The following is a 21,639-nucleotide window of genomic DNA, read 5'->3' on the forward strand; positions in this document are numbered from 1 at the left end:
TGTGGCAAAGAATGAGATGCCACTGGCGCAGAAAACGTTACATTTCCAATATGTCCTGTATTGGGAGACTTTAATAATCCCCTTCAATATATGACACCAAACAGCCGTCAGTTGCAGCATCAGCTAGGGGGCTGTGACGATATGCTTTCCTCCCGATTCGATTGGATTACGATTTTTTCTGGGTGCCAATTCGATTTAAATGCCGATTCTTCGATATTGCTGATTTTTGTAGAGTAAAAAAAAAAAAATGTGCAAAACTTTTTTAGCTCATCATTTTTCTTGATTTAACTTAGAAAAGAAATCCAGTAGCCAGACCATCGTTCTGCTGCTATAATGCCCAAGAAGACATGTAAAAACATCAATAAAAAACAGTAAAAATGACCAAAAATCTATAGTAGATTGTTTTTATTTGAAAAAAAATTATTTTTTAATTTAAAAAAAAATTAATTTCAAAATTGTGAAGCAAAAAAAAAAAACCCTGATTTTTTTATTTTTTTAATTAGATTTCCCACCCCAAGTGTCAGCTGTATGGCAGTTTCTGAGAAATTTTAGCAGGTTTTTATGGACACAAGCCAGATACTCAACTCTGCAGACCATCCAACAATAGCATATTCTTCATATAAGGAATAAAGCGCCATTTAAAAGGGAGATAAACAGACTTTCCAACAGTAAAACATTTCTAGCCAAGAAGCATTGTTACATAAAAAGAAATAATCTTGTAAACCCTAATTCATTTTTTGTGCTTTATAATGCTGAAACTTTTGCAGAACATTCCTTTTTGGTTACATTGACATTCCCATCATACTGACTGAACATTTAATCCTTGGAAAACCTTTCAACATTACAGTTTGCATGCTTCCCCTTCTGGTATTTACAGATCTAGATGTAAATAGGAATTAAAAAGACCAAAACGATGTATGGCTAATTAGCTAATCTTTGCAAAAGCCTATTTAATATATGAAGCACAGGTATGGCTGTATTTGGATGAACACCCATGTGACCTAAACAGCTAATTTAATCTCTTTGTAACTCCAACATATGTGCATGTGAAGCTTTAAATGTCTAATGAAGGTATGACTGCTGAAACCACATGTCTACAGTGAGTCCTCTGTGTGCTGCTCATTTCTAAAAAACATTAGTAGATTTGAATGTTAGTGACAAGTGTGGGAACAAACATCATAGTGAGATATTTCTGAGGTTTTCGCATGCAGCTGAACAAATGTCAGAAGCAGTTATGAGTAGGAAAATCAACGAAAGCAAACAAAGTAGCGTTGTCTCTAAAAGTCCACCCCTGTCTCAGGTTCTCCGCCACCCGCTGCTCTCCGCTCGCCTCCAGCTGTGCCGCCCATCCCTCTACCTTCCTGTCTGGTGGGAGTCCGGTAAACACGACCGGGACCTCCTCATTGGGGCCGCACGCCACGGCTTGAGCCGCACTGACTTCTACATCCTAAACGATCCACAGCTGAGTTTCCTGGAGGCTCACAGGAACTACGTCAGGGGTCACCCTTCTCACCTTCATCCTCAAAGTCATCATCACCCTCACCACGCAGGCTTGGCGACTCATCCCGGGATATTATCTTCCTCGTCCTGTCATGCACAGCTGCCTCATCCTCACTGCTGTCTGTATGATTCCGGACTGGGTCATCACTCCCCTCAGCCTCCTGAATATCCCCACCAGGTTTCTCACCATCACCACCAGCAGCACCCTGCGCCTCCCTCCGCTCCCTCCCCGTCCTCTTCCTCGTCTTCTTCCTGTCACCCTCATCTCCACCCTCCACCGCTGGACACCCACGACTCAGCCTCACCGAGCCTGGGAATAGTTCCTGGGTCGCAGGTGGACTTCCTGGACTGCGCTCCGTTGGATGAATCCCTGGAGCTGGGCGCGCTGCAGCACGACAGCATGTCTGCAGACGCTTTACACGGAGGGAAGGCCTCCAAAGACGCCCTGAACGGTTTCCCGTTTAACTCAGCAGCAGGAGGTCAAAGCATGCTCAACTCGTACGGAGTGGGCGGAGCAGACCTGGATTCCAAACTGAGGAGCGATGTGCTTGTTGGCGAGCAGGGCTCATCTGAGGAAACCGGGCTGATGGCGCCGTCGGTGGAGCTGGATCAGTTACAGGTACGCCCTGAGCCTTCCTTGTTTTTAATTGACGAGACTTCCATTCCATAATGATTTATCTGTAGATTGGAGAAGAAGTTTTTAGAGGAAAAGGTAGGATTTTTCTGGAGCTGCATCGTTATCTTTCCTTCTTGCATCCCTTCCTGCAGGCTCCATGGGACAGCACAGATCACACCAGTCCGGCTGAGCACATGTTCAACGAATCTGACCCGATCCTCGGTCCACCTGCTCTGGAGACAGGCTTTCTGGAGGAGGAGGATGAGGAGGCTCAGGGAGGAGACAGAGCAGGGGAGGAAGGTGGAACCCTGGAGGAGTGCTTAGGCCTCCCACCCTCATCTCCCCCATCCCATCCTTCAACAGGAGACTCTGTGGAGCCACTGTCATCAAGTTACATGCTCTTCAAGGTTGGTTCTGACATCCTGTCTGTCATGGATAACACACACTATTAACTGTGTCATTGTTATTATACATGTTGCAGACCATCTTACTACTGTTTTATCTTTCCAGGACATCGGTGTGAACGAGGAAGCCAGCGCTGATCAAACAGATCTATCAGCGAGCTCCCCTCTGCCTTACGTCCCCCCTCCTTCCCTCTCGCTGTCTGACATCACTGCCCAAGAGCCACAGGATGGGTTGGGGCACTCCGATGTCTCAGAGAGCCTGACCAATCCTGTGGAGGAAGGAGAGGACCGGGAGGGAAACGCTGGGTTTGAGTTTGATGACAAGGAGGAAGAGGAAGTAGAAGACTTGACAAAGGAGACCATGGAGCAACATGATGAAGGAGAGGAAAGTCATCCTCAACAAGGTGTGTGAAGGCTCAGTATCTAGTCCACAACTGGAGCACCTCCATTGTGTTCTTTCCAACACCTTGCCTCAGTTATCTCACAATCAATCTATGGGATGAATGTCACTGTTTAATATCCAAGCCACAATTTGTTCCCATTTAATTGCTTCGGTTTTACGTTCTGAGCCTTTTCCAGGTTCTTCCTTTATTTTTCCCATTTCCACAGTACAAACATGTTGAAAGGAGAAATCTTCCTGGATGGCCTGAATAGAGCCAAAGCATACTTTACTCCTCTATTTGTGATGCTCGAGCAAACATCCAGGAATTTATCAATTAATTTACATAAAATACTCTCACTGGAAACAAAGTTTGTTTTCAGTCTGAAGGAGAATAACATGAATCTGCAGTAGGAGACGGTGCTTTACCGCCTGCTTTGTGTTTAGCTCAGCTACACTGTCGTCACAGTTTCTTCAGTCTTCTTTTCATCATTTTTTTCTTGATGGCATTAGACTTGAAAACCCTCACCTGCCATGAAACTGAGAGGAAACTTTGGCGATCTACTTGCTCTTCACGTCTAACATCAGACTTGATCTGGTGATGAAGCAACTGACTGCTGATCAGTCCGTCAAGTATTTTTACACAGTCGGCCAGTGTTTGTGAATTCTGCACTTCATTGTAATTCTTCACATTTCAAGGCCATAGTTGAATACATTTTTAGATTGTAGTTTGTTTTTAATTATCAGAAGTTTAGAGATTTTAGGCATGATTACACAGCACACTGATGAATTTACAGCTTCTGATTGTTTCTCATACTCTCCCATTTGTTCCTGTTTCTTTCACTTTTCCTGCTCTTTAATTATCCTGAGTGTCATTTTGGTCATTTTGTGTAATTCTTCAGAGACCAGTTGGAATTACTGTGAGATTTAATTAACAATCAGATTAATTTACAAACCAGAAAGAAAGCTCTTCAAATGTCATTTGCTGACTATGGAAGTCATAAAGTCACAGTGAATGTTAGTGGACCTAATTTGTTAACCTTTTATTGGGAAAACAACCAGATTTGATCACCTCATGGGATATAGAAAATGGCTCTGCATGCTAGTCCATGAAATCACACATAGCTCTCCACACCAGTCATCAAATATCAGGCTACATCCCAGATACTTCACAGAGATCAGTCTTTAGCATAAAAATTCCCCCAAAAAAGTTAGTACTAGGTCCTATCCATTGTATAACTTTTGCTATTTCAGATACAAGTATCTAATTTTGTAAGTGTTGTGATATACTTCAATATTGTATTCTGTGGTTTGAAAATGTAAACTTACAAGTATTTAAATGAATTCTTGCTAAAAGGTTTAAATTTCAATGGTTTTTGCTCATAGGTGCCGACCCAAGTTTGGGAGTCTTGAACAGAACCATTAAAGTGCCGCAGATGGATGAGAGCGATCCAGAAGCAGAAGAGGATGAGAGGAAAGAGATGCTAAAACCAGCCTCTGAAGACCCCAAGGGAAACTTTGAACAAGCAGAGCACAATGAGGACCTAACCCAAAACGTGCAGCCGTATCTGGCCAAGCTGGAGCAGGAGGGAAGCTTTGTGTATCCAGAGTCCATGGAGGAGCCTCCTGAGGAGGTGGATGGGCTGATCTTGTATCAGACGGTGGGGGAACAGAGTGTGGATAACTCTCTCGACGCTGAAGCGTTCATGCAGGACCAAACAGGAGAGTTTGTCGGAATGAAGGCAATTTCTCAGAACTCCAGAGAGAGTCCAGCAACGCTCAGCACGGTTCCTGCCGATCAAGTTGACGAAGTCTCGGAGGGCCAGGTGGATCGGGTCTCTCCCGGCGAGGCTCCAGTTGAGGAAACAACTGAAAAGATGACTGAGATGGAGTTGGAGAACATTTACTCAGAATGCCCATCTGTTTCTGAATCAGACCCATCAAAGTGTCCTGAAAGCAGCAGACAGTGTGATGGACCCAGGACTGTGGATCAGGACTGCTATGAGGGCTCAACCGGAGACCTGAATTTACCAGATGGCAGCTTAGACACCGTTGGTTATGACCACAAAGACAATCTGCTCAGTGAAAACAAAATCAGCGCGTCTTCGGCTTTACCTGTTAACAGCACTGACAAAAAGCCACCCGCACTTCATTTTTCTCTCCAGCAAACCAGCGTCGGGAAGAAAACCGATGAACTGGTGCTACCAGTGAAGGTAGAAGAGACCAAAGCAGAGGTTGCAGAGGATCTCTGTCCAGACAGCTCTGAAGTCAAACATGCTCATTTACTCTCCTACTCTGTGAAGTCGGAGGAGTTGGACTATCCCGTCAATGCTTCATCCATGGAGGTCAAACCTGAAGTTCTCAACCTTCCCGTGAAGCCGGAGAACTTCGACACTAAACCCCAAGTTCTCCAGTTTGTTTCCTACTCAGAAATCAAACCAGAGGTGAAGCCATCCACTCTGAGGCTTGTAGCCTATTCAGATGGTTCTGGGTTTAAGACCGAGACTAAGCCTGAAGGGTTGGGGTTAACCGTCTTTCCTGACGGCATCAAACCTGAAGCCAAAGCAGAAGCTCTGGGATTCATAGCATACCCAGACAGCTCGGAGATCAAACTTGAAGCCAAGCCAGATGGCCTCGACTTTAAAGCTCTGACTGAGGTCAAAGCTGAGATGAAGCAGGAGATGTTGGAGGCAGACAGCACCGTCCTGACCCCGAAGCTGGAGCAGGCAGACGGGCTGGTCGACTCCTCGGACGGTCTGATTGGGAAAAGCCAAGTGAAGGAGGAGAGGCCAAGTTCTCCAGGTACGAACGCTTATACCTGGTGGTTCACTTACAGGCTCAGAAATGATGGGATGGGTGTAAATGTACTCTCTTCTGCAGCTCATGTGGTGGAAAGCTACGCTGGCAGTCCCAGGTTTGCAGCTCCTGTGTCCATGTGCGAGATTCCCGACAGCCTGCATGAAAGTAGGGAGCCCACCATTGCTCAGCTGTTACAGGAGAAAGCTCTTTACTCATTCTCTGAGTGGCCAAAGGTACTCTTGTTTTAATATCTGTTGAAGTATTTCTAATTTTTAATTTCTAATTTTTAATCATTTTATTTCTTTTTAAAAGAAAATTGGGGAGGGGTTTGGTCAGTGGCCTTTCTGTGTGGAGTTTGCATGTTCTCCTCATGTATGCATGGGTTCTCTCCGGGTTCACCGGCTTCCTCCCACCATCCAAAGACATGCATGATAGGTTAATTGGTCACTCTAGATTGCCCATAGGAGTGAGTGTGAGCGTGAGTGGTTGTTCGTCTCTGTGTGGCCCTGCGATGGACTGGCGAGCTGTCCAGGGTGTACCCTGCCTGTCGCCCAAAGCCACCTGGGATAGGCTCCAGCTTCCCCGCGACCCTGAATTGGATTAAGCGGTTCAGAAATGAATGAAAGAAAACTGGGGAAAAGGGCAAACAGAACATAGAAATTGTCCACATAGGGGAGGAAAACAAGAGAAAAACACAACCAAGTGGAGTAAACCAAGAAATAAGTAAATCCAAAAATTAGGGCACTTTTTATCCCCTCTGACATTATTTTAAGTTAAAACAGCACTGATGGTTAAAACTTTTAATCCCACCTCCATCTTGTACTGGTGACCATTAAACATTAGAACATTAATTTGCAAGCAAATAAAACATCTGTTAAGTAGCAAATTGCAATACTTTTACTTGATAAAATCTGCTTTAACAGTGACAGAAAGAAACTCCAGTTTTCCTAGAAATACACAAATTCCTCTAATTCTTATCTAGATGAGAAAGTTATGCACGGCATCAATCCAGTCCTTCTTTTTTAGATGCCCCCCTTCAGGACAACTTCCCAGTGATGGCTTTTTTACATAATTAGAATAAAGGCTCCCAGGCTGCATGGTGGCGTCGTGGTTGCCACTGTGGTCACTGGTTTGAGCCTTGGCTGGGGGAGGTTCAAACTGGTTCCTTTCTGTGTGCAGTTTGCATGTTCTTCACGTGTATGAGTTGGTTCTTTCTGGGTACTCCAGCTTCCTCCCACCGTCCAATGACATGATGTTAGGTTAACTGGTTACTCTAAATTGCCCATAGGCGTGAAGGTTGTTTGTCTCTCTGTGCTGTCCCATGATGGACTGGCAACCTGTCCAGGGTGTACCCTGCCTCTCGCCCAAGCGGCAACCTCAGGCGGTTAAAAGTGAAGCCCATGTGGAAGTGCATAAAACTGCAGTTCCCCCTTCATCCGCTAGGGGCTGGCTCCAAAACAGACCAAATCCCCATAGACTCCCATGTTAAAAAGACCAACTTCACGGCAGAAATAAACATGTTTACAGCCTGGTTCAAAAATCCATTTTCAGTTAATAGGTTAGGTTTACCTTCATGACAACTGTGGGGGGAGTGATTTTTTTCTAACTCACCCGTTTAAGGATAATTTAATCTCAAAATTTGGCATATTTAGGGGCGTGTCCTTTTGATTGACAGGTACCCAATCTCCGGCTTCCGGTAAGAAGGGACGTAGCACAACCACGGTTGTTAACCGCCGGTTAACAACATGACTTAGCTTTAGCCCGCTTACCTCCGTTAGCTAGTTAGCTCCTGTTATCTCCGGGTTAGCTCGGTTAGCTCTTAGCCACAGGCAGTTCGGAGTTCGCTCGATGTCAATCATCCACCATGACGCTCACAGCCCCCCTCTCAGCTCCACCTCTTGGCCCATATTTTTATATTCCGGGCGAGACGACGCGCATGCCTTTGCCAAGATGGTGATGGTAGGAGCCGTCCACCGAGCTTCAATTCAGCTCTTCAGAAACCTACGGGTGACGTCGCAGAGACTCCGTCCATCTGTTTATATACAGTCTATGCACTTGCCCAATGACTGCTGGGATGGGCTCCAGCTTCCAAGTGACCCTTAATTTGAACAAGCGGTTAAGAAAATGGATGGATGGATATGTATACCTGAATTCATCTTTTCATTTTCCCAAATACAAAACTTCATATTTACACTGAAGGTTCACTTTCAGAATTTTCTCCATGTTTTTAGTAAACTCTGCTAGTAAGGGACGTTGTTCCCCGAGCATACAATGTAATTCTCTTTATATTTTCCACATAATTACAGCAGAGTATTTCTGATTTTTGAACGTCTTTCCTCACCTTTGACTGAGTGTAAATAAATCTCCTGCTTCTGTGTTGCTCCCTGTAGGATCGCGTCATCATCAACCGGCTGGACAGCATCTGCCACGCCATCCTGAAAGGAAAGTGGCCGTCGTCGAGTGAGCAGTACGACTCTCCCGGATCTCTGGCTGCCAATTCCTGTCTGGTGAACAGCTTAGCCCAGCACCACCAGCACAGAGCAGGTTTCCTCCCCACCACAGCCTCTGCCTCCGTCCCAGGCCAGGCTCGAGTCCAACCGACCAGTCCTGGACTGGGCTTTTCTGTCCCTCCTCCTCTCACGAGACTACCCAAGGTGAGTACCCCCCCTCCTCTTGGAACTGATGAATGACTGAACTACCTTTGCAGTACACATGAATGCATCAGTCACCTGTCTACATTGATCCGTTTCATGCCATGGTTCACACATGTGGTGTCCAGTTTCTGTCCACGAGGAAATACTTGCATACAATAATCTAAAAGTTAAAATGACCTTATTTATCTTAGATGTTCCAATATTTCTCCCTCGACTTGACCTACTACACCTGATATGACTAGAAAAAACATTTCAGCCAAAACAGCTCAATGACCAGATAATTAAACAACTTCATTTACATGAACCAGTAAAACTGAATCAGGTCATTTCTGATACATCTCGTAGCACTGGGCACCACTAAACCATAGTTTTGTTGCTTATTTGTTAAGCTCCTAGTGCCTGTATTGTGTACTGCTAATAATATATATGTGTGTGTATTAGACTTGGGCATATGAATTGTTTTATTAAAAAAACAGAACAATTTGTGTGTAAGAAGAGAAAAGCACTCAGTTTCATGTCTCAAGAAATCTTACGTCCATTTCCCCAAATGTTTAGGTCTGTAAACAGAAAAGATCGAAGCCGTTTGATTCCATCTCTCAAGTTTCCACATGGACAAATTGAAGGAACTTTGTTTAACCCATTTAGACTGAAAAAAACTTGCAGTTTCGTAGGTTTTTAAAGACACACTACAGAACTGTTTCCCCGTCACATGCCTCCTACCAAAGATCTTTGCAGAACCAGTAGAAATACTCCGAACCATTAGGTGGAAGTATTTCTTTTTTTCTTTCACGGCTATTTTTGAAAAGTAATTTTGTTTTATTTGTGTTTCTTTTGTTTCTTCAATGCTGCCTTTTGGCCATGTCCTCATGGAAATGAGAACAATCTTAACTGGTTGTGGATAAAGGTTGCTACTATCCCTGTTAGTGCAAAAAACAATCAAGAAGAAGGAGGTGTTCATCAGTAGCTTTAACCCAGACTAATATGATGAAAGCCATTAGTGCTACCCAGCAGGTTTAGATAAATTCAGGATACACTGAAGGATCATGGAATAATGAACTCTCTGGGGTTTCTAAGGTATAACTGGTCATTTTTGACGACCTTTGATTTGACCTTAATAGATCACCCTTTAAGCAGTTCACCTTGCCTTGTAATTTCAACATTTTTGACTCAACAAGCATAAAATCAGATCAGAAAAAGAAATTCTAGTTGTCAAATGTTTAATTTAAAAAAAAAAAACAAAACTTAATGTACAAATAGAGCAAACAAGAAAGGGATATACAACTAATATGCAGGCAGGTGATGCCTCTGGCCTTTAAAAAAAAAAAAAAAAAGTTTTATAACTGTTTACAAAACAGTCAGATGTCAGAAGAAGACAATAACCCCCGGCTGCAGCCTGGAGAATGGGGCAGAGCTGGACATTGGGCGGAGTTGGATGTCAAGTGGGCGTGGTTAGACAGGCAATGGGTGTTACGAGTTGGGGTTAGGGTTAGGGTTAGGGTTAGGGTTAGCAGTGGCCATTTAGAGGGAAGAAGAAACACAATCCAATCAAAATGCTGAATGGGCGGGGTTCGACGTCCGACCCCACTCAGTATCCAGCCCTGCCTCATTCTCCAGTCTGCAACCAAGACCCTTTCAAAGAAGATGCCACAAAAATGATTTGTTCCTGCCCACCAGAGGGCAGCACTTCAGTCTGCTTTTGGTGGATTATGGTTAGTCCAACAACTTCCCATGTTTCTCAGCAACCAAATGCATCATGTTGACATATACGTTTTGGATTGCTTGATACTTTTCCACCAGTCAGAATGGAGCTTTTTTTTCTTTGTACTGCCGTGCACTTCCCTTTAATCAGCTGCTTTATTCAACTTTCTTCCTCCAGCAAATGGAAAGAATGAATACTGATTAATTCCCTGCACCTCTGTACTTTATAACAGCAGATGTGGTTTTCAGCTAACCTTTCTGTCTGGAATGAGAACACTGTGTAACACTGTCTTAGCATCAAGAAGAAGACCACATTGTCTTTTACAGTCCTGTCAGAGTTGTTTCCTCTTGACTCATAGAAAGTCATGTTTGTTATTTTGTTGTCACCACAGTCTCTCCTCTCCTGCACTCATTCCTTGCTCCGAACAGCCAATCACATTGAGTTATTGCCATGAGAAGTTGACCATTTAGCATCCTATATTTTACTGTATAAATAAGAAGCAAACCAATTAATTTAACTGCTCTCTGCTCACGACTGTTCAATAAAAAGGCTTTCAGTTGTCCGGCGGTTTTAAGTAGGTGTCAAAACATTTCACAAGGCAGATGAAAATATAAATGTGAACATGCAGGCGTAAAAACTCTGACGCAGCCTGGTAAGTTTGATGTACTGCAGCTCAGCAAAACATATATTAAGATATCAAATCTTTCAAATTTAGCCATAGAGTAAGAAATAAAGCAGGTTTCCTCCACTAAAAGCACAGTGTTTATCTTGCTTCATAGCGCCGGCTTCAGGTCTTAAAACAGTGTAGATTTTGCATTCAGTCTAAATGGGTAAACTCCAGCAGCCTCCAGAGGCGACAGATCGGGAAATTAAACCGGTTTTAAATTTGACCCAGGTCTAAATGACAGCTGTCACTGTGTTGTGTCTCAGTCCATATGTGTGTTTAACAGAAGCCATCATCTTTCTCCCGTTCTTGTCTACCCCTCACCACTTTGTCCACCTTGACAGTACATGCCGCGGGGCGGCGCATGCGGGCGCGGAGCTTGGCGCCTCACCTCCTTGCCTCTCTTGCAGGAGAGGCTCGTGGCTCCTCCCTTCCTCCCTGAGCTCAAAAGAGCAGGAGGTCGCAGGTCTTTCGACTATGAAGCCGCTGCTGCGGCAGCTGCCAAGATTTTAGCGGGGAAACCTGCGTCATCGTCCCACAGCGCCGCCACCACGAGCTCTGGTGGTGAGAAGGTGCCGGTGGTAGCTCCGCCCTCTCACCACGCGGGACCCATGCTGATAAACGGCTGGCAAGAAACAGCCATCGATCTAACCAAGTCGTCGGGAGAAATAAGCACTACGAGCAGCGTCGGGACGAGTGAAGCCGTGGTGGCTCCAGGAGTCGGCCAACACGGTGGAAGAGCTGGCAACGGCCATAAGCTGCCGCCGCCGCCGCCCATCACTGCACCGCTGCCTGGCTCTGTGGGGATCGACATGTCCGGGATCCTGCAGGCCGGCCTCATCCATCCTGTCACTGGACAGATAGTTAACGGGAGCCTGAGGGGAGATGATTCATTGAGGAGGAGGAGGGGGAGGAGGAGAAATGTGGAAGCTCTGTACTCTGAGTTCACCAAGAGTCGAGGACTGCACCTCGCTGAGACACAGGTGGGTAGAGGGGGCAGGTAGACACGATTCAGTGTGAGGGAGAGAAGCCTGTTGCAGGGCAAGAACAGAGAGGGCCGAAGAGGAAAAATCTTCTCCCTTTGCTTCAATTCAAAATGTTTAAATGTCTGTTTTTGTGTGTGTGTGTGTGTGTGTCTGTCTCTGATTGTGCCCATTTACAGGGTCGTGTAGAGGGGATAAGCCACTCCTCTGTCTCCTCCTCCACCTCCTCGCCGTCCCCCTCTCCATCAGAGCGGCCTGCAGGCCCTCCCACGCCATCCTCCTCCTCTACTCCCACCCCCACCCCCACCCAGACTCCACCTCAGCCGGAAATCGTGGCCATCGACAGAGAAGCAGCCAGCAAGGGTCTGATCGAGTGGCTGAGACAGAACCCGGGCTACAGCATGGATCTGCCCGCCTTCGCCCACGTACGTCTGATCCATCCCTTTAAAGCCAACCTGGCATCTTGGAAGTTTCTAAGATTCAGTTCGGCATTGTTTTCTGCAACTACCCTTTGGCACACACATACACACACCAGTTGTCATCAGTTTGGTGTGTGTGGAAAGTTGGTTGTTACTGCGAGCTGGTCAGGGGATGATTAGGTTGATTTCAGGGGTCAAGGTGCAGTTTTTCCCAGCAGAACCTCCAGTTTATCATCATTACTAACTTTTATCTGTCAGTGGTTTTTATGTAATGGCTGATGAGTGTGTTTGACCTGTCTGCATTAAAGGACATGCAATTCAAACGCAGCTCTATGTTTAGTAATTTAGATAAATGAACTGCACTTGTACGGGATGCTTCTAGCTATGCGCTGACACTCGAATTTCTTTTTTACACACACACTCATACAGCAGTTCTTTACTAAGTTCTAATATCCGTCACACAGATATCCCCTCACCTCTTCACATATCATGCATACACATATCATGTCACCTGTTGAGCTGCAGCCAGAGTCACCTCAAGGCACACTGAAAGATCCAATCCTATGAAATGAAATTGTATATAGATTAGGACTGTGCTTTTGTCCCGATTTGATTCAATTCAGATCTTCTTGGGTGCCGATTCGATTTAAATTACGATTCTCACAATTCTTTGATATTGCTGATTTTTGTAGATTAAAAACCAAACACATGTATAAAACTTTTTTTTTTTTTTGCTCATAATTTTTCTTGATTTAAATGAGGAAAAAAGCCAGATCATCGTTCTGCTGCTATAATGCCCAAGAAGAAAAGTAAAAAGATCAATAAAAACAATAAAGATGACAAAAATTTTGTAATGGATTATTTTTATTTATTTGGAAATTTTTTTAAAATCTTTTTTAACAAAAAAAAAAAGATTTTAAAATTGTGAAGCAAAAAAAAAATCCAGATTTTCGATTTTTATATTAGATTTTCCCACCCCTAATATAGATCCATGCCAGTGAATAAAACAGTAATTAACTAGTTAAGGTAACTGTTGGGTTTCATTAGATCGTCTCCTAAACCAACCTGAGCTGCACAGGCCCACAGTAGAGATAAATAACACTCATTTAGTAAGACAGAAAACTTTCCATCCAAACCAACAGAAAGGCCGGCCATCTACTGGGCCACCAGTTGGTAAAGGAGATAACAGGGTCAAAGGTCAACCAACACCAACAAGCAAGGGTTACCTGCTGAGAACAAAGCATGAATTCATGACAACAGCAATGTCATTTATTTTAAATAGAGTAAAGAGAGCAGAGGCAGAGAGGACATTGCTTTGCTCTTTCAGCCTATTGCAGCAGAACTAAAGGGATGGCAAAGAGTTAAAGGTAGAGAGGATGTCTGCTTCCTGAAGCCATCCTGGGATCATCAGCTGATCAGAGCTTCAAGTTTAACTTGGGAATCATATTTTTCCTCACAAGAAGTTTTAGCATCAACTCTTCACCATGTAAACTGATCCCAGAGAAGCTCCAGCAAGTCGCTGGTTTATGTCGAGGAAACGCTCGAAGCATGTTGTGTGTGATCACAGGGAGAACAATAAAGTAAATAAACAGATGAAGTGAAGCCAGCTGTGTGAGTGTTATAGATCAGAAACGCTTCGTGCGATAAAGTCAGACTGGAAATGTTGAGATGAAGAAGGAAGGACAAGACTGGGATCAGTGGACAGGATGAGCTGTTCCTCCGCCTCAGAAACTGAGAACACACCATCGGGAGGGTCAGGCCACAGACATGTGGGACCAGATGTTTACAGTGACACTGATGAGGCTCTGTGGTGGAAAACTCTTTTTCTGAAGTGAAGCCAAACCTGAACTGCCACTAGCAAGAAGTTAATAACTTATTCACATCTTCCTGTTCCTCCTCCCACCATGCTGCGCAGTCTGGAGCCAGTTTGTTGCACGGATTTGTGGAGCGTCCCAAACAGAGGAGACATCGCTGTAAAGACCCCACCAAGCTGGACGTCAACTCTCTGACAGGAGAGGAGAGGGTCCCAGTTGTTCACCGAGGCACTGGACGCAGGGTAGTTAACACACACACACACACACACACACACACACACACACACACACACACACACACACACACACACTGAGTACTTGAATATCACCCCACAGCTAAACCACACACTCCTTTTCTAGCAAAACTCAGTCCATGTCCCCAATTTATCAACCCTCCGTAGAAGCTGACCTAAACTCCATCCTATAAATGAGAATGAGAGGAAATCAGACTAGACGCATCTGCAGCTGGGAGACAAAATCCAACAGAACTTCCACCTTTGGATCTTTTTTTTAATTCTTTGATCAACATCAGATGGTTTAAATGTTCTGTAGGAACCAAAGTGACACACACACACACACACACATTCTGAGGTTCAACGCAGCTCTTTCACATTTAAATATCAGCTTCATGTGGGATTGTTCTAGAAAACGTATTTTGAACGTGGAGAAAAGACTTTTGTCCAACACAGATGCTACAATCCAGCTACATGATGGTTCCAGGAATGAACATACAACCTGTTTTCTGCCTCATCTCAGTGACCAGAAACCTTTTTCAGATATTTATTAGAACAGTGTTTATGCAGTTCTGTAACACAGGTTCCCACATCAGGATGACAGAGGCCTTGAGGAGCTCTCTTTGGGAGCAGAATCCCATCACAAGTCAATCTTTGATCTTATAACTATATCAGTTTTCTGAAAACCAACTCACTGTGGAGTTCATTTTCAAGTATCTTTTGATAACACCAGGTCAGTGATGATTAGATCTCTGTCCAACAAGTGTCTTTTGTAAGTTCTGAAGCCAAATAAGTCTGTAGTTTTTAATGTGCGACGCTCACCACCAGTAGTACTTGTGTTTATGGTGGTAAAAGTAAGAATTGTCTAAGTATACTGGTCGTGTTAGTATCAAATTTAAACCATTATTTGTCTGGTTTTCATTGCCTATAAACTGCGAGAGAGTTTCCGATCTGAACTTTCCAGTGAAGCTGATGGTAGCTCCAGGTGAGCTAGCATCTTAGCTTTAGCGCCATGAACATGTCACATGATCTGATCACACTGGTGTGATCGCAGATGCAAGGATGATATTTCTGCCTTTATTGTTTGTAAACTGTGAGATGAAAAGGCTCCTTTTCTCCTGCTATCAACAAACAGAGATGGCTGCAGAGGCTAATCTGAAACTGAAGCTAACGTCTGTTGATCCAGGTATCAGGGCTGCGTTCACGAAAGTGGAAACTTCCCTCTCATCAGGATGATTGGAGGAAGTTTTTCCACTCACTTATTAGCTGCTCAGCATGACCAGATTTTTGTAAATTAGTTTGTAGATGTAATGTTGTTACTTCCTATGCTGTGCAGGTGTGTGAGGGCAGAGACAGCCGGACTGGATCATATTAAAGTTTTACAGCGTTAAAACAAAAAAGAGATCCCTTTTAGCTGCTGTCAGCTCAGATCTAAAACTCCCTCCTAGTTTTTGTTTGAGATAGATGGATCACATAAAACCAGAAATTTGATAGTTTGAATTTAATACCACACAAAGAAGTGCAATGGTCTCATTTTCCTCATTTATTTACATGTATAGGCAACAGCTGGTTTTATTTTACTTTATTAAAATTCTGATTTGATGATTTTATTTATTTTTGAGCCAAATATGTTAATTAAGTAGGTTAAAGTGAAAATCTAAATATTACATAATGAGGTTGTGCTGGTGAGGGAAACAAAGAAAGATACCAAACATCTTACTGTGGGATAAACATTTAGGTTTTTTTCATGTGGTATATGAAAGCAAAATCAAAGTACTCGGACAACCAAAGTAGGACCAGACCTCAGAGTTGTCAGGGCACCTTTTCCACTGATGGCTGCCACCACTCAGTAAGAAACAATAATTTCATTTGGTACAAACCTACGTCTGTCTGATCACACTGATCTGTTTGATGGAAAAGGAAGGTCTGGAAAAGGAAGGTCTCTTCTACTGTATTTTAATCAATCAATCAATCAGTCAATCAAAGTTTATTTATATAGCACTTTTCATACAAAAGTAGCACAAAGTGCTTTACAAAATAAAAAGCAAGAATAAAACAAGGTTAAAAACCTGCCTTCACATACAAAAATATAGAATGTACCCAAAGTTTTACACATATACTCACTTTTCACACACACTCACATAGATAAAACACATAAAACACTCTCATCGAACCAATGTCAGTCTTAAAGGTGGGAAGTAGACAGATGGATATTTCTGAAGTACTAGACATTAAAGATTTGAGAACCATTGAACTAAGCTTTGTGTCTGTTTATTTGAGTGGAAAGAAAGAAGAAACTAAATCCTGGCCCTGATGTGTTGCATCTTCTCCTCACTGCGGGAAAATCTTCTTCTCATCCTCTGCAGCTTGGAGGCGCTATGGCTCCGGCTATAAAGGAGCTGTCCAGGTGGCTGGATGCAAACTCAGAGTACTTTGTGGCTCCAGACTGGGCTGAGGTGGTGAAACACTCTGTGAGTATGATGGTCTGTGTGGGTGCAGGTCAGGATCTGCCAGGACTGAATCTTTCTCCTCCTCCTGCAGGGTTTCCTCCCTGAGGGGAAGTTCTCCCGGATCCTTACGGAACCGGTCAACAGAGACCCGGGCTCCCGGCGCCGTGGACGTCGGCCTCGTAGTGAGATGCCCAAGCCCCTCCTCTCTGTGTCCGACTCCTCCTCCTCTGGGCTCGGCCCTCCTCTCTACATGAACGGCGGGATAATCAGTAGCGTGGACTCCATGGTGGCCATGCAGAACCTGCGTGGTGGCATTCCTGGAATTCCCATTTCTGGGATCATGGCGGCTGGATTCCCGCACGGCTTCCCTGCGGCGGTCTCGGCAGGAACTGCTGGCTCATCGGCGGAAGACGCCAAAAACGGCTTGAGCATGTTACCCATGATGCTGCACGGCATCCCTCATCCTCACGGGGCGGCGATCCCGCAGCACGCCTTGTTCAGCGTAGGCACCATGATGGCACACGCGCCGCCTCCTCCTCCTCCTCCACCCAGTTCCTCCTCCTCAACATCCTCCTCTTCTTCCCCGTCAGTGTCCACAGTGAAGGTCACTACGACAACATCGTCTATGTACGATGCAGCCAGCCCGTCGTCGACGACGACGACGTCCGCAGATAAGGAGAGCGCGTCGTCTTCTGCCGCTGGTGAAAAGGAGAAGAATCAGGAGGAGAAGGGAGGAGCAGAGGAGTCCAAGCAAGCAGCAGGAGCAGAGACAGCAGCCGTCATCACCTCCACCAGCAGGGCTCACATCAGCTCTGCGCATCTCGGAGCTGGCAGCCATCTTACCTTCAACCCCTTCCTGATCCCGGGGATGTCCCACGGCCTGCTGTACCCGCACATGTTCCTGCCGCACGGCGGCATCATGGCGCTGCCCGCCATGCCTCCAGGCGCCATGGACGGCTCCCCCGGCAGCCCTAAGAGGAGGAGGAAGAGAGCAAGGGAGGACGGCGAGAGAGAGGAGGAGAAGGAGAAGGCGGCGACAGGAGATGTTGAGGAAAGTACAGTTAGTGCCTCCCAAGCAGCCTCTTCCTCGCCTCCATCCGTCCCCTCTACCTCAGCTTCAGGACCCGACCCAGCTCCGACTGAAGAGACCCAGACTGGGCAGGACGCCGCGGAGGACGGGCCTTTGGAGCCCCAGGAACCAGACTCCCATCACCACACAGAAGGAGCAGCGGCGGAGGAGAACGAGGAGAGACTGGAGGAGACGGGGGAGGAGACGGAGGAGCAGAGACAGGTGGAGAAGGAGGAAGCATAGAGGACGAGGGAGACGAACAGCTTCCCGTCCTCTCCTCCCATCTCCTTTGTCGCGACGGTGTAAAGTTTGTGCCGAGTCTGTCAGTCAATGTCCATGTAAAGACTTTTAATATGACGACTAATGATGATGATTATATTCAACTTGTTCATGTTTATATACCAACACCCCCCCCACCCCCACCCACCCCACCCACCCTCCCACCCTCCTCACTACATTGTATACAGAAAAAAAAAAAAAGAAAAAAGCTTAGTTCATTCTGCATCAAGACTGAGTCAGGAGGAACAGGAAGACACTCTGCAGGCAACACGCGCTCCCCCGACGAGCGACTCTGGCTGAGTCCGGTTTAAAGCTCCAAGTGATCCAGGATGGTATTTTTGTGAGGATTTGGACAAGCAGCTTTGGTTTCTGTTGTGTTTGCATGGACACAAGCATGACAGGAAAGCTGCAGCACAGCGACTCAGTGGCAGTTTTCTTAAAAAAAAAAAAAAAAAAAAAAACTAAATAAAGTATTGCTCTAAATTTCTCACCAGTTTGGTGACAGGAAGCAGCTTGGGGGGGGGGGTTCGCAAATGTAAGGTTTTTTTTGGGGGTTTTTTTTTGCATACTCCACTGAATCACCAGATCTTCTTTTTTTTTTTTGTAATTGCTGTGTTTAAAAAAAAAACCTGCTGGCCAGATGCATTTGGAAGCAATGTGGAAGGGATGCGACACTAAAAAAAAGCGTTCCTGCTGCATCACAAATCCTTTAGCAAAACGATGTTAAGTGTGTTTCAAAATGCGGCCAAATTAGATGAAAACTTCTTTGTTTTACTCTTGATATGAACTAAAGGATTTAACACTATGAGCGAAATCAGGCTAGAAGGTTAGATCCTAAATTTTAGATATTGTCTGCCAGTTTTCTGTGAAATAGGTGCTTTGATTTTATTTTTTTATTTATTTTTTTTTTATTTTAGATAAAATGTTTTTATTTTAAGTACTGTCTCATTGCTGCAATAACTCACCTTAAAAGTAAGGAGATGAGGTGGATAAATCCTTCATTCTGCACACTAAGAACAGGAAATATTGAGTCCAGATAAACCACTGACTTATTTATTGGTAAAAAAAAAAAATTCCAAACAAACAATCATGAGATTTAGTTTTTTAATTTTTTTTTCTTTAAATATATAAAGCTAGCCACAAAGTCACTTTCATCAACCCATGTGGGTCACTTCAGTTTGCTACCCTTTCAGGTCGTTAGAGGATAAAAAAGTAATTTCTTTAAAACTACTATAAATTCTTGTTTTCCCTCCTTTTTTTTTCTTTTTTTTTGCAGAATTATCATTTCCTACCAATTATAGCTCAGACGAAAACGTCTCTCAATTGCTTATAAATACCTAAAAAATGTATTTTCTATAATGTATCTACATAATTTCAAATGCTTTTTGAATTACATGACAGTATTTGATTTTGAGTTCAAAATAGTATTTTAAATGTGTTTTTTTTTCCCCACAAAAGCAGTGACAACATGTAATCAAGTTTCCATTTGAATAATTACATATATGGTTTATTGAGTCATTTGAGCCCAAAGTGTGGAAAAGAATATTATGTTTTTGGAGGAAGACTTTTTTCACCACTAATAACCTTCTAGTGACCTGAAAGGACACAAACTGTCCCCAATGACCTACGAGGGTTGAAGTAGTCTGGTCCAATCAGAAATCAAGAAAGATAGGCGCTTTGGAGGCGAAGAGTTCAGTTTGGCCAGCAGGGGGCAGTAGAAGAATGTATCCTGTCCTGCGAACACTGGGGTGTAGGGATGGAGGGGTGGGTGAGAGAGGTAATTCTGGGAGGTTGTGCGTCCATGACCTGTGGTTGTGCAAAGTACCAAATTTAAAAAAAAAAGGACAAAGTTTAAAACAAATCAAGTTATTAAAAAGGAAAGTGTCTCATTCGGGAAAAGTGCAAAATCACTGCTGCATTGAGGGTAAAAAAAAGTTGTTTTTCTTGTTTGTTTGCTGCCCTTCAGTTTTGTCCGAAGAAAAGATTTGGCCTGTGAACTGTCCGAGCAGAGAAGCGGACCAATCTGCGTTCAGAGAGGCTGAGCGCCTCGTTGCTCTGTGTTTGTTTTCTTCATCCAGCAGTTCAGACGTGTATATCCATCACTGTATATTGCTGTCCCCGTTTTTTTTTCTTTTTTCAAAGCGCTCCATTTCTGTCTTTCTCTTGTTTGATTCTCCGTTAAGGGGGGAAAGATACTTGACATAGGGATTTCATTTGCGTTGCGGTTAGTCTCAGTGTTTCTGTGTCGGACTGTACTGTACATTAAATGGATGCAAGTTGCAGGTTTTACTCAGTCTCCTCACAACAGGGTGTGTTAGATGTTTCCTTTGTGACTCCACTCTGTTTTTTTTTTTGTTTCATACACAAAAAACTTGTTTTTGCACAGTGTCTTTTTGTGAGTGTTAACCTGTTTCCGTTATGGTTTGTATGTGTGTGTGTCTGTGTGTGTGTGTGTGTGTGTGTGTGTGTGTGTGTGTGTGAGTGAGTGAATGTGTGTGATATTGGGAGAAATATTATGTGTGCATGCATGCGCACACATTTCGTTGTGGAGTTGTTTTGTCATATTTCTCGAAGGGGGGGGGGGGGGTGCATAGTTGTTGCCTTGTCACAAGTTTGTGGCTTCATATAATTTATACTTTTCTTTTTGCTTTTTGCCAAACTTTCACCAAATACCACGTTATTTTTCTCTTAGTTTCATCATGTATTACTCAAAGTACAAATGCCTTATTTTTAGCTGGTAGTTTTTTGTATAGAAGATCTGTTACATCTCCATATAGGGACATAAGTTTGTGTTTTTCTGTTTTTTTGGGGTTTTTTTTTGTGTACACAGCCTTGGTGATGTGCATTATCTCCAAAACACCCACGGTAATGGAAGGTACCACTTGTCCAAATCACTACATCTTCTTCTAAAAGTCAATCAGTCATCCCTTAAAGCACAAATGGAGAGTTGGGGGAAAAAAAAAAAAAAAGGAAAAAGTGACTGTTTGCTTACCAGTGCCTCTAAAGTTACTTTAAGTAGTTTCTCTTTTGTGGGCTTCACTTGCACGCCGTGTTGACATCCCGTTTCCATGGTGATGGATGGATCATTCTTTGGAAATGTTTTTTGGATGATGCTCTCTTTTCAAAAGGAATGATTTGGGATTTTTTTTTTCCAGCCTGCATCTCAGGTGTTCGAGAAGCTTTCAGACCAACATGCTACCGTCTTTTCTGCTGACTATGGAAGGAAAGATCAGCAGGCGACAACGAAACTGGGTTTTACTGCAAAGCCAGGCGCTGCCGAGTCACCTCCAGTCAGCAGATCTCTTTCTTTGGATTTATAACTCCTGAAATCTTTGGGATGTTTTAGTCATTCGATTTGTAAAACAGTCCAGATGTTTCTCTGATTAAGATCTCACCATTAAAGTAACATTTTGTGGTTACTTAAACCTTCGAAATGAAAAGTTTTTATGCTTCTTTGTGGCATCATGTCGACATGTTGCTGCTTTTATAGATGCTTCAGGTTTACTAAGTAGCTATGTTCAAGCTGTCTGGAGTTTGTTGTTGTTGTTTTTACATAAATTTTTTGGTATTTTGCCACACGATCCATTGATTCAATGCAAGAACAAAAGGAGAAACCATGTAGACCAGGAGTTACAAACTCCAGCCCTGAAGGATTGCAGTCTGGCAGGTTTCTGCTG

General features: G+C 44.0%; 1 protein-coding gene across 1 annotated transcript in view; it reads left to right on the forward strand.

The window, feature by feature from the left end:
• chd6 (chromodomain helicase DNA binding protein 6) overlaps positions 1–17,926 on the forward strand; it is a gene marked incomplete at its 3' end in the record, with an annotated part of 98,956 nt that extends 81,030 nt beyond the window's left edge. Inside the window, exons 34-44 of the mRNA XM_079241981.1 lie at positions 1,301–2,119; positions 2,269–2,523; positions 2,627–2,924; positions 4,286–5,701; positions 5,780–5,931; positions 8,089–8,352; positions 11,060–11,698; positions 11,878–12,123; positions 14,033–14,173; positions 16,531–16,635; positions 16,706–17,926. Coding sequence (XP_079098107.1) covers positions 1,301–2,119; positions 2,269–2,523; positions 2,627–2,924; positions 4,286–5,701; positions 5,780–5,931; positions 8,089–8,352; positions 11,060–11,698; positions 11,878–12,123; positions 14,033–14,173; positions 16,531–16,635; positions 16,706–17,926 — 5,556 coding nt within the window. The remainder of the gene's footprint in view (positions 1–1,300; positions 2,120–2,268; positions 2,524–2,626; positions 2,925–4,285; positions 5,702–5,779; positions 5,932–8,088; positions 8,353–11,059; positions 11,699–11,877; positions 12,124–14,032; positions 14,174–16,530; positions 16,636–16,705) is intronic.
• Between the last annotated feature and the right edge of the window lie 3,713 nt (positions 17,927–21,639).

The sequence above is a fragment of the Telmatherina bonti genome (genome assembly GCF_933228915.1).
Source record: "Telmatherina bonti genome assembly, chromosome: 6".
Classification (NCBI taxonomy): domain Eukaryota; kingdom Metazoa; phylum Chordata; class Actinopteri; order Atheriniformes; family Telmatherinidae; genus Telmatherina; species Telmatherina bonti.